This window comes from Doryrhamphus excisus, chromosome 11, assembly GCF_030265055.1.
Source record: "Doryrhamphus excisus isolate RoL2022-K1 chromosome 11, RoL_Dexc_1.0, whole genome shotgun sequence".
Lineage (NCBI taxonomy): Eukaryota > Metazoa > Chordata > Actinopteri > Syngnathiformes > Syngnathidae > Doryrhamphus > Doryrhamphus excisus.
In genome coordinates this window covers 7,199,232-7,213,728 of record NC_080476.1, presented here as the reverse complement: position 1 = coordinate 7,213,728, position 14,497 = coordinate 7,199,232, and the positions used below count along the sequence as shown (strand labels likewise).

Genomic DNA, 14,497 nt, shown 5'->3' with positions numbered 1-14,497 from the left:
TTTTATCTGTCTGAACTCCTGAAGTTTAAATTCTAACTTTGTTCCCTGTTCTGCAGTCGGGGTAAATCTCGTCGGTTGAATTAAATCCCTTCTTTTTCTCTCTCTCTCTCTCTCTCTCTTTGTGTTTCCCTTTCAGATGAACGTGAAGCTGTACAGAAGAAGACCTTCACCAAATGGGTGAACTCTCACTTAGGCCGTGTAACTTGTCGAATTGGTGACTTATACACAGACCTGCGTGATGGCCGCATGCTTATCCGCCTGCTGGAAGTGCTCTCAGGAGAACAGCTGGTCTGTATCTCACAAAATAAAAATCTCTTCCCCTTCTGGCATCAAATATAATCATTTTTAAGGGAGGCTTAAAGTCTTTTTTTTGTCTTTTTCTTCTTATAGCCAAAGCCTACCAAGGGCCGCATGCGTATCCACTGCTTGGAGAATGTTGATAAAGCCTTGCAGTTCCTCAAGGAGCAAAAAGTCCATTTAGAAAACATGGGGTCACATGACATTGTGGATGGGAACCATCGTCTCACACTGGGTCTCATCTGGACCATCATTCTTCGCTTCCAGGTAACATTCAGTCTCCACAGATGCTAACATCTCCTGATGCAATGTAATGTAATGTAATGTGTGGGCATCATAACTAAATAAATGATATGGCCACAGATTCAGGACATCAGTGTTGAGACAGAAGACAACAAAGAGAAGAAATCTGCTAAAGATGCCCTTCTCCTTTGGTGCCAAATGAAAACCGCTGGGTGAGAAATCACCTCTTGAGTATATATTTAAGCCGTTTGTTGCCTTGCTGACTGCTGAATGTGTGTATCGCATTAATGATTTATCACCTCTGTCCCGGCCTGTGCAGCTATCCCAATGTCAACATCCACAACTTCACTACCAGCTGGAGGGACGGCCTAGCGTTCAATGCCATCGTGCACAAACACAGGTCAATGACGTCTACTTCTGCTTGACAATTAGCAATTGTTGCCCCTTTTGTTTTGTTTTTTTCAGATCTTGAAAACAAGAAAAATCTAGTATCTGTTTTATCACTTGTTGCAGTGCCATCACACTTCTCAGGGGGGTTTCTGTTCAAGTCTTTTCAGTCTGCAGTATGGCTGAAAAGATAAAAATAAAACCAGGAGCAAGATGACCTAGATCACAGGAATAATAACCCACTTATTTTATATGTAGAGCCATTCTTGGTAACTGACTTTAGGCAATAGTGCTGCTTGAATAGATTGGCTGTGGAATGATACAATGATCAAATGTAATTGAAGGTTAATACTGCTGTCAAGAGTGTAGGACACTCGCTGTATACTATAAAACACTATGTTACTATTAACATAACTTCTATTGACTCTGCAGAGGAGGCAGCATTGTATTGATTAGTAAGTGCTTCCATGGTTATTGGCTATTTCGTGGCCTATCATTAGAGAGTAATCAAATTTGTAATTGGTTTTATAATTTATTTCATGCTTTAATCCTGCTTCCCAGTGCAGTTTATAGTTTAAAATAACAAGTGTCCCCCGGTCCTTCCCTGCAGACCTGACCTGATTGAGTTTGACAGCCTGAAAAGGTCCAATGCTCACTACAATCTCCAGAATGCTTTCAACGTGGCTGAGAAGGAGATGGGCCTTACTAAGCTCCTGGACCCAGAAGGTGAGTGGGTAAAGCCACTACAAACACACAAAGCCTTATGTAACTCGCACTTCGCCCGGCCCTCTCTGTCCACTACATCACTAATCCAGTGGCCTGATTGATGGCTTACCATGCTTAATTATAGCTCAGACGGTACTACATCACATGTCAGCCGTACACTGATATCACCTAGTTTATTTCTGAATATGAATGAAACACCGTTTCCCCCCACAGATGTTAATGTTGATCAACCAGATGAGAAGTCCATCATTACCTACGTGGCTACCTACTACCATTACTTCTCAAAGATGAAGGCCCTAGCAGTGGAAGGCAAACGAATTGGCAAGGTGTGCATACAGACTATAGAGAATGTACAGTCAGTAACTGCTTGGCTAGTTGCCTTCAACCACAGGCCTTTCTTGCAGGTTCTGGACTATGCCATCGAGGCTGATCAGCTGATTGAGAAGTATGAGACCTTGGCCTCAGAGCTGCTGGAGTGGATTGAGCAGACCATAGTGACTCTGAATGATCGGCAGCTTGCTAACTCACTCAGTGCAGTGCAGAATCAGCTCCAGGCTTTTAATTCTTACCGGACTGTGGAGAAACCACCAAAGTGAGTAACTGAATAGAATAGAACTTTATTGTCACTGTTACAGGAACAATGGAAATCAGTTTGGCATCTCTTACTTCAGTGTGTTGTTTATTTACATTCTTGTGTTCACTTGATCATTATATTGTATTACGTGTTGACCGGGGGGAGGGGCTGATGGCAATGGTCGATGCTGTGTGGTAGAAGCTGTCTCGGAGCATGGTGGTTCTAGTATTTTAGTTAAATTATTTTAAAATAAATATAAAATTTTGAAGTTTGATTGATATGTAAAAGTTGAAAATAAGTTTTTAGAGCACAGATTGTGTGTCTCCACAGATTTACAGAGAAAGGAAACTTGGAGGTTCTTCTCTTTACCATCCAGAGCAAAATGAGAGCAAACAACCAGAAGGTTTACACGCCTAGAGAGGGGAAATTAATCTCTGATATCAATAAGGTATTGTCTATCGAAAATTGTTATAAAACACACATCAATTAGACCAGGTTGCCAACTTGCTGTATTCCTTGTATGTGTAGGCATGGGAACGACTTGAAAAGGCAGAGCATGAACGTGAGCTGGCCCTGAGAAATGAGCTGATCCGCCAAGAAAAGCTCGAGATGCTTGCGGCACGATTTGATCGCAAAGCTGCTATGCGGGAAACGTGGTTGAGTGAGAATCAGCGCTTAGTGTCTCAGGTAAGTCAGTGGAATCCCTCTCTAGCCACATTTATACGTCATCATACTGGGAAAATAGAATTATTGCTCTGTCCACAGGACAATTTTGGAACTGACTTGGGCGCGGTGGAAGCTGCCACTCGTAAACATGAGGCAATTGAGACAGACATCGGTGCATACTGGGAGCGAGTGGCTGCTGTTGAAGCAGTTGCCAAAGAGCTGGAAGCAGAGGGATACCATGATGTCCGGCGTGTGCTTGCAAGACGAGATAATGTGCTTCGTCTTTGGGAATACCTCAAGGAGCTCCTGGCAGCACGCAGAGAGCGACTTAATGCCCATCGTGACCTACAGAGGCTGTTCCAGGAGATGCGCTACATCATGGACTGGATGGCTGATATGAAGGTATTCCTCATTTAAAGCAGATATTCCAAAAGGTCAGATGAAAACCGAATCATGAGGTGAGTGGAGGCCGGAGGAGATTGTTTCATTCTAGTCTCTTACAAACTTAACTTTTAAGACAGGAAGTTTAGAGCTGCATTCTTGCATACTGCATACCAGAATTTGTGTCTCCATTAAAACATTTCCCCTGCAACCTATGTGAACTAGGAACCTTTACATTTCAATCCCACTGGAAAAGACGCTACCATCATACTTAGCTACCATGTCTCTCATATTTTTTCAAAGTTCTGGCACTTGCAACTTTCTTTGGCATCGTAGCGGGTTCATTTACAGCCGTAATTAAAAAAGAAAAGCACACAGAAACTCAGAAATGCAGTGCGCTTGAACGCCTCATGAGTTCTTCGCTTACATTGCTTATTAGAAGGAATAAAGGAGGAAAAACACACACTGTTCCATGTGCATTTTATGAATAAATAACATATACACACACAATAAAGATAATTAAAGGTTGTGTACCATCTCGAAAAGAAGAGTCACCAACTCAAGGATGCTTTGTTTGGGTACTGTTTAACCGTCAGTACATATTTTAAGCAATAAGTTAACAAAATTTTCTCCATACCAAGGTGTATGAAAACGGAAGTTCCACTGTACACTGCTTCTCATTTTCCCCCTTGCCATGTTATGTGCTCTTGAGTATATTGGGTCTGTATTTCTGTGTGCAGAGTCGTATGCAGTCCCAAGACAGTGGCAAACATTTGCATGATGTTTTGGACCTAAATCAGAAACATACTCTAGTAGAGGCTGATATTTCAGCTCAGGCTGAGAGAATCAAAGCTGTGCAGGGAGCTGCCCAACGCTTCACTTCCCATGATCAAGGTGATTTTCCAAAAAAAAAAAGTCACATTCTGTTTACAATTTCTATTTATTGAGACATCTAAGCTCCATGTGTTTTGCTCTTCTAATTGCCAGCATACAAACCCTGTGAGCCAGGACTTGTTAGTGAAAAAGTTGACCTGCTGGGCCAAGCCTATGAGGAGCTAGTTCAACTTGCAGCACAGCGCAGAGAACGCCTTGAGGACTCTCGTCGCCTGTGGCAGTTCCTGTGGGACCTGGGAGAGGAGGCCGCCTGGATCAGAGAGCAAGAACAGATCCTGACCAGTGGGGAGTGTGGGCGGGACCTCACTTCTGCCCTTCATCTACTCAGTAAACATGAGGCCTTCAGGGATGAGATGGCTGCCCGCTATGGCCCTCTGAGTAACAGCATTGCTTCGGGGGAAGCTTTGATTAACGAGGGACATTTTGGAGCCCCAGAAGTCACCGAGAATATTAAAGACATCCGTGCACAGTGGACACATCTGGAGGAGGTGGGTGCTGATCAGTTGATTGACATAGTATGCCACATGCATAACAAGAAAGCGGTTTGTTTTTAAAGTAATATTATTTTGCTCCTCCTGTTTTGTCAGACAACAAAGCTCAGAGAACAGAAGCTTAAAGACTCGGTGGCCCTGCATCAGTTTCAAACAGATGCTAATGACATGGAGGCGTGGCTAATGGAAACTCTAAGGCAAGTGTCTAGTCAGGACTTTGGCCACGACGAGTTCTCCACCCAAACTTTAGCTCGCAAGCAGAGGGAAATAGAGGAGGAGATTAATAGCCACCAACCCCTCATCGACTCCCTGCACGAGCAGGCCCAAGCACTGCCACAAGCCTATGTTCACTTCCCTCAGGTATGCGTGCATTGTTTTTACATACACTTTAGATGATGTCATGCTGCCTTGTTTACCTTCAATGTACTGTAGGTGGAGGGCCGACTACCTGCTATTGAGCAGCGCTACAAAGAGTTACAATCCCTCTCGGCAACTCGGCGCCAGGCACTGGAAGGTGCCCTAGCACTTTATCGTATGTTCAGCGAGGCGGGGGCCTGCCAACTCTGGGTGGAGGAAAAAGAAAAGTGGTTACATGGCATGGAGATCCCAACCAAACTGGAAGACTTAGAAGTGGTGCAGCAAAGGTCAGGAAATAATATGAAAAGATACATAAGGACTCATACAGTAGTTCCTGCATTTGGTATTGTATATTGTATCATAGAAATATTAGTACCGACTGTCAATTGAGTTTCTGTTTCTCAGATTTGAGACCCTGGAACCAGAGATGAACAACTTAGGGACTCGTGTCACTGATGTGAACCAGGTGGCCGAACAGCTGCTGACCTCTGACAATTGTAACAAAGACCAAATCCACCAGACACGCGACCATCTGAACAACAGGTCAGGGATGACACATGATGTACGACACAGGAAAACGTGATTTCATATGACATCAAATAAATAATTACATGCGGTTTCATCCCTATAGGTGGAAAGAATTCCAGAAACTGTCTGGTCAAAAGAAACAAGGACTTGAGTCAGCCCTTAACATCCAGAACTACCACTTGGAGTGTAATGAGATCCAAACATGGATGAAAGAAAAGACCAAGGTTATTGAATCCACTCAGAGCTTGGGAAATGACCTGACTGGAGTGATGGCACTGCAGCGCAAACTTACTGGCATGGAGAGAGACCTGGAAGCTATTCAGGTATGAAGGTCACATGGAGGAATGTCTGTGTTGGGGATATGGAACAATGATTGTGTTAAAACATTTTTATAGGGAAAATTAGATGACCTGCGAGAGGAGGCACAAAAACTGGCCAAAGAACATCCAGACCAAGCTGACGAGATTCAAGGTCGCCTGACGGAAATACAGGAAGTGTGGGAGGAGTTGAACGCGACCATGAAACGACGTGAAGAGTCGCTGGGCGAGGCCAGTAAGCTCCAAGGCTTTCTCAGGGATCTGGATGACTTCCAGTCGTGGCTTTCTCGCACCCAGACAGCTGTGGCCTCGGAGGACAGTCCGACCTCTCTACCTGAGGCTGAGAGTTTACTCGCCCAGCATGAGAACATTAAGAATGAGGTGGATAACTATAAAGAGGACTATGAGAAGATGCGAGTGGTCGGTGAGGAGGTGACACAAGGTCAGACGGATGTCCAGCACATGTTCTTGGCTCAGAGGCTCCAAGCTTTGGATACAGGCTGGCATGAGTTGCGGCAAATGTGGGAGAACAGGCACAGTCTTTTGGCCCAAGCATTCGACTTCCAGACTTTCTTGAGAGATGCAAAGCAAGCAGAGGCCTTCCTCAACAGCCAGGTTAGGAAAAACAACTTGACTATCTCGAGCACAAACCTATAACAACACTGATAGTAAAAACAAAACAAACCACCAAAACATCAGTTTTCTATGTTGGTGGGCTGAGCAGACAGTGCAGTCATGGCGGAACAACAAAAGAAATAAAGAGGAAACGTTTGCCTGTGGGGGCAGCAAAGCATATTACCTAACTGTTTTCATTTCACTGATAATTTTAACATGCCCGAGGGCATCGCTGAAATCGGAGATCTTGCTTTGAAGGTTTTTTTTTCTACATGCTATTACATAATTTATGTGAACGTAATAGAGGAGCTGCTTCAAACTACCAGTGTTACTATGGCGGACTGTAGTTATTTCACTTGTCAGACATGGATAATATGAACTAGCATATATATTTTTTAAATTAGACTTGAAATGACTACATAACGCTAATTTTCACCTGATTCCCCTAAGTAAGCTCTAATTTGTACTTGTTTTCTACTAGAAGAAATCAGTTTATTTAGAAAATGCATTGAGAAATTTTCTGCCATTTTCTTCTCTTTGTAGGAGTATGTGTTGTCCCACACAGAGATGCCAACAAGTCTTCAAGGAGCAGATGAGGCCATTAAGAAATATGAGGATTTTCTCACCACCACAGACGCCAGCGAGGAGAAGATAACCGGTGTTGTGGAAGCGGGTCGGCGCCTCATTAACGATGGCAACGCAAACTCTGATAAGATCCAAGAAAAAGTGGATTCTATTCAGGAAAGGTGAGGCAACTATTAAAACAAATTTATGAAAAAAAAAACCATTGCATTAAATGTTGTCATTGTTGTTATTGTTCACCAGGCATCTCAAAAATAAGAAGGCTGCCAATGAATTGCTGGCAAAACTTAAGGACAACCGTGAACTGCAGCACTTCCTCCAAGATGGACAGGAGGTACATTTAAAAAAAATAATAAAATCCTTTTTTTTCCTTCTTCGCTTACATATTATTATTGCGGGAATGTCTGTGTACACCTGCCCAGTGTTAGATGCTTTGTAGGTCTGGACACCAGATGCAGAGGCATGAGGCGGAAAAAATGTTTTTTTAATGAAAACAAAAAAAATCCCACATTAGATCACATTATGTACAACAAAGCCAACAATGTCTGTATCTCACCAACGCCAGACCTCCAATTTCGTTGTACATCTTGTATAATGACAATAAAGGCCATTCCATTCCATGTAGGGAGAAGCAGGCACCACCTTAGCTTTGTCTTGAGCACTAAGAATGCTTACTCTTATAAAAGGTAGAAAAGCATTGAACCAGGTTGGATGACAGGGCAACAAGTAGGTAGACACATTCCAGTACTGTGGGAAACACTGAAAATAGCTTCCTATATTGCTTAATACTTATAAAAATGCTGTATAAAACAGTCCCACAAACGCACTAACATGTTCTCCTCTCTGCAGCTCACATTATGGATCAATGAGAAAATGCTGACTGCTCAGGACATGTCGTATGATGAGGCCCGAAATCTTCACAGCAAGTGGCAGAAACACCAGGCCTTCATGGCAGAGCTGGCCTCTAACAAAGACTGGTTGGACAAAATTGACAAGGTGGGACAGAATTTAAGTTATTCCATTAATCTTTGTATGGCGCTAGTTGATCTACAGTCGCGTGTTGACAGATGGTGTTTTCTGTGTCATTAACAGGAGGGCCAGGCTCTTGTGGCAGAGAAGCCAGAGTTGAAACCTGTGGTCCAGCAAACCCTGGAGGACCTACAGCGCCAGTGGGAGGAGTTAGAGAGCACCACCCGCACTAAAGCCCAGTGCTTGTTTGATGCCAACCGGGCAGAGCTATTTACACAGAGCTGCTCTGCTTTGGATGGCTGGGTGAAAAACCTGGAGAGTCAGCTGCATAGTGACGATTACGGCAAGGATTTGACTAGTGTCAACATCCTGTTGAAGAAGCATCAGGTAGACCACGTTGCAAGCATATAGTGTGTCAAGCATCGCGTCATTATAAAAGCTGTTTAGCTGAGATTGATTTTCTCACTTCTTTGTGTGTTCCCCTTGTAGATGCTGGAGCACCAAATGGAGGTCAGGGAGAAGGAGGTGCAGTCCCTGCAATCCCAGGCTTTGGCTTTGTCACAGGAAGATGCTGGATTATCTGAGGTAGATGGTCAACAAAGGCGTGTCACAGACAGTTTTTCCAGCCTTCAGGAGCCTCTTAAACAAAGGAGACAGAGACTACTGGCATCCAAAGAGGCACACCAGTTCAACAGAGATCTGGAAGATGAAATAGTGAGTAACAGTACATTGGATGACCAAGTACTGTATATTACGGGGTCTCTTTTTTTTATACAATTGACCCTTTTCTTTAACTTGTAGTTGTGGGTGAAAGAGAGGATGCCCCTGGCAACGTCCACAGACCACGGGAAAGACCTTCCCACTGTACAGCTACTCATCAAGAAAAACCAGGTTCTTTTTTTAAACCTTTTTAAAACAGTCAACACAAGAAGATGAAGGTTGAAAGAGGTGGCTCTTTAACTTCTTTTTTTTCCGAATCAGACATTGCAAAAGGAAATCCAGGGACATCAGCCCCGCATTGATGACATCCACAAACGGGGCAAGACTCAAAGCCAGGTAGATGGGGAGCGACAGTCTGCTCTAGAGGAGCGTCTTGTTGAGCTGAAAGGCCTTTGGGATCAGTTGATTGATGAAACGGACAAACGCCACGCTCGCCTCGTCGAAGCCAACCGAGCCCAGCAGTTCTATGCTGATGCGGCGGAGGCAGAGGCATGGATGGGAGAGCAGGAGTTGCACATGATGTCGGAAGAAAAGGCTAAGGTGAGCCGAGGCTAAATAATATAGTTTGAATTATTTAGCACCAATTCACAACAAAGGTTATCTCAAAGCACTGTACACATTGAGCAAGTCTAGTACCACACTCCCCATAGATTAAAGAGAACCAACATCAGCAAGCACAACAAATAGAGGCAAGGAAAAGCTCCAACAGAACCCTGGCTCTGTGAGTTGTGATAGAAAGCATAGAGGGACAGATGGTAATTGGAGAACAGTATAGAGGAGTTGAGTGACCGGGAATGAGGAATGAGAAATGAGGCCAGAAGTGACTTACTGTCACTCTGTTGCGTGAAAATGAATCATCATCATCACAATTTGCCTTCCAGGATGAGCAAAGTGCTCTTGTGATGGTGAAAAAGCACGAGAGCCTGGAACAGGCACTGGAAGACTACGCCCAGACCATCCACCAGCTAGCCAACAGCAGCCGACTGATGGTCACCAGCGAACATCCAGAGAGGTTAGAGAACATCAACTCTTCTGAGTCAAGTGGTCAATTCTAGACTATTAACTTGTACGATATGTCAACTTGGCAGTGACAGAATCACATTACGCCAAGCACAAGTTGACAAGTTGTATGCCGGGTTGAAAGACCTTGCTGAGGAGCGCCGCGGCCGGCTTCAGGAGAGACTTCGTTTGACCCAGTTAAAGCGGGAGGTGGATGACTTGGAGCAGTGGATTGCAGAAAGGGAGTTGGTGGCTGGCTCGCATGAACTAGGACAAGACTACGAGCATGTCACAGTAAGCTTCTTTTTGCTCCCTTGGCCATATTCCCGTGAGACGATACAGCTCAGGAAAATGTAGCTCACTTCACCATTCTTCTGTCCACAGATGCTGAGAGACAAGTTCCGTGAGATTGCCCGTGACACTAGCACAATCGGCCAAGAGCGCGTAGACGCCGTGAACGGCCTGGCTGATGACCTCATTGAATCCGGTCACCCGGAGAACGCCAGTGTGGCCGAATGGAAGGACGGGCTAAATGAGGCCTGGGCCGACCTGCTGGAACTGATTGACACACGCACACAGATGTTAGCCGCCTCCTACGAGCTGCACCGCTTCCATCAGGATGCCATGGAGGTTCTTGGTCGCATTAAAGAGAAGCGGGAGGCGCTACCCTCTGACCTCGGCCGGGATCTGAACACTGTCCAGCATCTACACAGACAGCACAATACTTTTGAAAATGACATCCAGGCACTCAGTGGACAGGTAATCTGCAGAGCTACAGATCTTCTAAGCGGCATTTGTGGGTGGAAGAATTAATTCCCCCTCTTTCTTTTCTACCCCCAAGGTGAACCAAGTGCAAGATGATGCAGCACGACTACAGAAAGCCTACGCTGGAGAGAAAGCCGATGACATTAACAGAAGTGAGCATGCTGTGACATCTGCCTGGGAGGGTCTTCTGGAGGGTGGTGAAACCCGCAGGGTGCTCCTCCTGGATACGGTGGAGAAGTTTCGCTTCTTCAACATGGTGCGAGACCTCATGCTCTGGATGGATGGAGTGAACCTACAGATTGATGCGCATGACAGCCCTCGGTTAGTGCAAAATGATACTGCAAAAATGACAACCACTCCAATCTCACCTGTCATCTTTTTGCTGCAGGGACGTGTCTTCTGCAGGGCTGGTCATTGCCAATCATCAAGACATCAAGTCAGAGATCGAGACCAGAGCTGACAGCTTTACAGCTTGTATTGACATGGGAAATGCACTCATCAACAATAATCACTATGCCACTGATGAGGTCATTTTGTCTTACTATTGCATATAAAAGTATGCATCATGATTCATCACACATCGTGACTAACAGTGATTATTTCCAGATCCGGGAAAAGCTTGCTCAGCTACAAGAGAAGAGGGACAAGATCAACAAAAAGTGGCAGGACAAGATGGACCATTTGCAAATCAGTATGCTACATGTTACTCTCTATCTACAAGAGGGCACATTCAACATGTATAACAAGTCTTTTATTTCTTCTCCCTGCCTCAGTGCTGGAAGTGTTGCAGTTTGGACGTGATGCCTATGTGGCAGAGTCTTGGTTGGCCGGTCAAGAACCTCTTGTGCGGGCAGCAGAGCTGGGTTCCAATGTGGATGAGGTGGAAAGTCTAATAAAGCGCCATGAGGCATTTGAGAAACTTGCTGCTTCCTGGGAAGAGCGCTTTGTGATGCTGGAGAAACTGACCACAGTGCGTTATGCTCGCCAAAGTGAAATTCTTGAATTCCTCAATTTGGGCTTATGTTGAAATGTTTATTTGTTCTTCAGCTTGAGGAGCAGGAGAATCAGAGGCGACGAGAAGAAGAGGAGAGAGCACGGAGACCTCCCACACCTCCCATGGCAGATGTGGCACAGTCTGAGCTGGAAAGCCAAATGCATGACTCTGCAGCCAGGTAAACCAAAGGCTGGTCCACAGTGTCAGCATTGTTTGTGATTACGTAATAACGTACGTGATCTGAAACACAGAACCAGTCTAGACCAGACAACACTCAATCAGTCGGTGTCCGTGAATGGAGTCCACAGCGACGATACATCCCAGGTGAGAAGGGTTATAAGGGTTTAATTTCACTCAAACATACATTGATCATTTGCATTAATTGCATGAGATTGCTGTCCAATATGTATTAGTTCTTGTAAATGAAGCCAGTAAGCCTGAATTCTAAGAGTCATCCCTCAAGCATATTGTATAACTATACTGTGGTGTTCTGACTTAACAACCTTGCCCCTTGTCAGATACTGATATTGTTATAAAGGGGCGTGGCACTTGCATCGTACATACAAACTTAGCTACAAAGGGCCTCCATGGTGACGTCTTGTGGGAAGAGAAGTTGATGCAACACAAGAAAGCAAGCAGTGATTTTCTTTGTGAAGGAAAGCCTTTGATAGCTTAACACTTTAACAATGTCCTGTTGCGTTTTTACCAGCAGTCGCTATCGCTATCATTGTCAATGGGAAAGAAATCAGAGGCTAAACGTGTGTGTAAGCCAAAGCAGCCGGAGCGTGTGAGTACCAAGACCTGGTCAGCCTTGTTGGTAGCCTCCAGCTCAGCTCCTGGTCAAAACTGCAGCGCCATTGCTCCCTGTCACAGATGCAACCATCGCTTTGTTTATGATTTATTCATGGACTCTTGTTTGGTGGCTGCTCTCAAAAGGCATGATGCAGATGGTGTTCATGGATCAAGCATTTGCATTATGCTCATGTATCTGTGCTCATATTGACCAGGACAGGAGTGACTGTAGCGTTCTAAGTGTAATGGTCATTATTTAATTCATATGTAGCTTGGTAGTCCTACCCTGTGTGTGTACATTTGGAAGAACATTGTGTAAATTTAAATGTTTTAGAAGGCATCATGTAGTCAAACTACTGTTTTGGTGTTTGTCTGTGTTTGTGTAGTCCAGGATAGCTATTAGCCAGTTACACATAGCCTAAATAATAATTAAAATATTATTCTCGGGGTAATTTGAGGATGATTTCTGTCTCCTCATTTAAGAATTAGTTTTTTATGGTAATTGTATAGCCCACCAGTACATGTGACTGTAATTGTACTTTTAAATATGCACTACACTGTGATGTAATTAAACTGACATTGTGACACTGACAATACCATATATTTCTGTCAAAGCAACTGTCATCCTGGCTTCCCATGTTTGCCTGTGAATGGCTGCTTTGCTTCTCACTTCCTCTTTTCACACAGTGTGCTTGTCCGCCTATTCACATCATATTCTGTTCTGGACCGAAGGGCTCGGAATCGGAGTCAGCAAATGGACCGGGTAGAGACAGCGGCTTGGCATCTTCCCGCCTAGACCAGTCGGCCACATTGCCGGGACGGGGAGGAGCGGAGTCTGAACCAGAAACCATGGAGGGCATACTTTGTCGAAAGCAGGAAATGGAGTCTCACAGCAAGAAGGCAGCTACCAGGTAACACACTCGATAACATCTGCTTAATTAACCTGTATTTTTTGATTATATACTATATGTATATATACTATATGTATTGCTTTTGTGTGTACTCCTAGGTCATGGCAGAATGTGTACTGTGTCCTAAGAAAAGGAAGTCTGGGGTTTTATAAAGACGGCAAGAGCGCAAGTAATGGCATCCCCTACCATGGAGAGGTCCCCATCAGCCTTGGAGAGGCTGTTTGTGAGGTCGCCCATGACTATAAAAAGAGGAAACATGTATTCAAGCTCAGGTCAGTGGGGAGCTTTAGCTTTATTGCTGAATTTCCTCAAATACATAGTAGCCTCTGCTCTAATAGATGGCAGGCCTCAATTAATTGTTGCTTGCACTGCCCACCTAAACAAATAACGCAACATACTGTACTTGAACCGGATAAGACAATGACAAGCGGTGCCATTAGGTAGCTGTATTTACTGTAATTCTGAGCCTCCTGATTTTTAAGAAGAATCACATAGTGAAAAGTTGAGGGCCTCTCGTTCCCTCTCTCGTCTGTCTGCACCGCACATTGTTTTCTACTTCCTGATTGGCTGTACACCATTGTCAATCAGTCTTTTTCTTGCCGACCTGACGCGTCTCCTGTGTCATCACTAGCTTGCTTGCAAGCTTGTAAATGAAGGAGTACTGCAACAATGTTTTAACAAGGATACAAAAACGCTACAGCACAGTGGAATGGCACCAGGACGAAAAGCGACGTAATAATTTCTTGTGTAGGTTAATCATTAAAATTGAAACATAGGTTTGAACTTTTTTGAGAGTGTTTAAACCTAAGAGAAATGTGAGAAAATGTTATTGCCTGTCTGATAAAAGTGTATGGTGGCGTTTTTGTTTTTCCTCGAACAGCTACTGCAGCCCAAGCAGTCCAAACAGAAGCTTTAGTAATTCTACACTTGATCAAACTTAAGATTTGTCAGATCAAAACATAACACTTCAAATCGTTATATTGGCATCCAATATCACTAGTCCAATTCACATTCATTCCTGAATCTCTAAGCATCATGGGAACAGTAGTCCCAATAAACATAAATTAGCCCCATCATAGTTCAAAACGTGATAAAAAGTGAAAATTTATTCAAATTAAATCAGAAATAATGACCAATATAGTAAGATATGTTGAATGCTGTGCTTTCAGGCTAGGAGATGGAAAAGAGTACCTGTTCCAAGCAAAGGATGAGGTGAGATGCATTCAAGACTTGAAAGTGAAACATTGCATATCTTGTCTTTGCGATGTCAACCTGAACCTATCTCGCTC

General features: G+C 44.1%; 1 protein-coding gene across 5 annotated transcripts in view; it reads left to right on the top strand.

Annotated features, from left to right (window-relative positions):
- The window catches only part of sptbn2 (spectrin, beta, non-erythrocytic 2), a 39,338-nt gene that overhangs the window by 22,446 nt on the left and 2,395 nt on the right, over positions 1–14,497 (top strand). For 2 of the 5 annotated variants that reach the window (XM_058086162.1, XM_058086164.1), the window contains 37 exons: positions 137–288; positions 391–564; positions 661–752; positions 860–940; positions 1,538–1,653; positions 1,867–1,979; positions 2,058–2,245; positions 2,558–2,675; positions 2,756–2,914; positions 2,993–3,295; positions 4,015–4,168; positions 4,262–4,656; positions 4,756–5,019; positions 5,092–5,303; positions 5,422–5,559; positions 5,648–5,867; positions 5,940–6,476; positions 7,020–7,222; positions 7,302–7,392; positions 7,908–8,054; positions 8,151–8,414; positions 8,517–8,741; positions 8,829–8,918; positions 9,009–9,287; positions 9,629–9,759; positions 9,836–10,040; positions 10,131–10,505; positions 10,588–10,832; positions 10,900–11,038; positions 11,118–11,202; positions 11,285–11,481; positions 11,559–11,683; positions 11,757–11,829; positions 12,215–12,292; positions 13,030–13,208; positions 13,307–13,480; positions 14,378–14,420. In XM_058086162.1, the coding sequence (XP_057942145.1) occupies positions 137–288; positions 391–564; positions 661–752; positions 860–940; positions 1,538–1,653; positions 1,867–1,979; positions 2,058–2,245; positions 2,558–2,675; positions 2,756–2,914; positions 2,993–3,295; positions 4,015–4,168; positions 4,262–4,656; positions 4,756–5,019; positions 5,092–5,303; positions 5,422–5,559; positions 5,648–5,867; positions 5,940–6,476; positions 7,020–7,222; positions 7,302–7,392; positions 7,908–8,054; positions 8,151–8,414; positions 8,517–8,741; positions 8,829–8,918; positions 9,009–9,287; positions 9,629–9,759; positions 9,836–10,040; positions 10,131–10,505; positions 10,588–10,832; positions 10,900–11,038; positions 11,118–11,202; positions 11,285–11,481; positions 11,559–11,683; positions 11,757–11,829; positions 12,215–12,292; positions 13,030–13,208; positions 13,307–13,480; positions 14,378–14,420 (6,764 nt within the window). The remainder of the gene's footprint in view (positions 1–136; positions 289–390; positions 565–660; positions 753–859; positions 941–1,537; positions 1,654–1,866; positions 1,980–2,057; positions 2,246–2,557; positions 2,676–2,755; positions 2,915–2,992; positions 3,296–4,014; positions 4,169–4,261; positions 4,657–4,755; positions 5,020–5,091; positions 5,304–5,421; positions 5,560–5,647; positions 5,868–5,939; positions 6,477–7,019; positions 7,223–7,301; positions 7,393–7,907; positions 8,055–8,150; positions 8,415–8,516; positions 8,742–8,828; positions 8,919–9,008; positions 9,288–9,628; positions 9,760–9,835; positions 10,041–10,130; positions 10,506–10,587; positions 10,833–10,899; positions 11,039–11,117; positions 11,203–11,284; positions 11,482–11,558; positions 11,684–11,756; positions 11,830–12,214; positions 12,293–13,029; positions 13,209–13,306; positions 13,481–14,377; positions 14,421–14,497) is intronic. The other 3 variants (XM_058086165.1, XM_058086166.1, XM_058086163.1) reach the window with 2 other exon arrangements.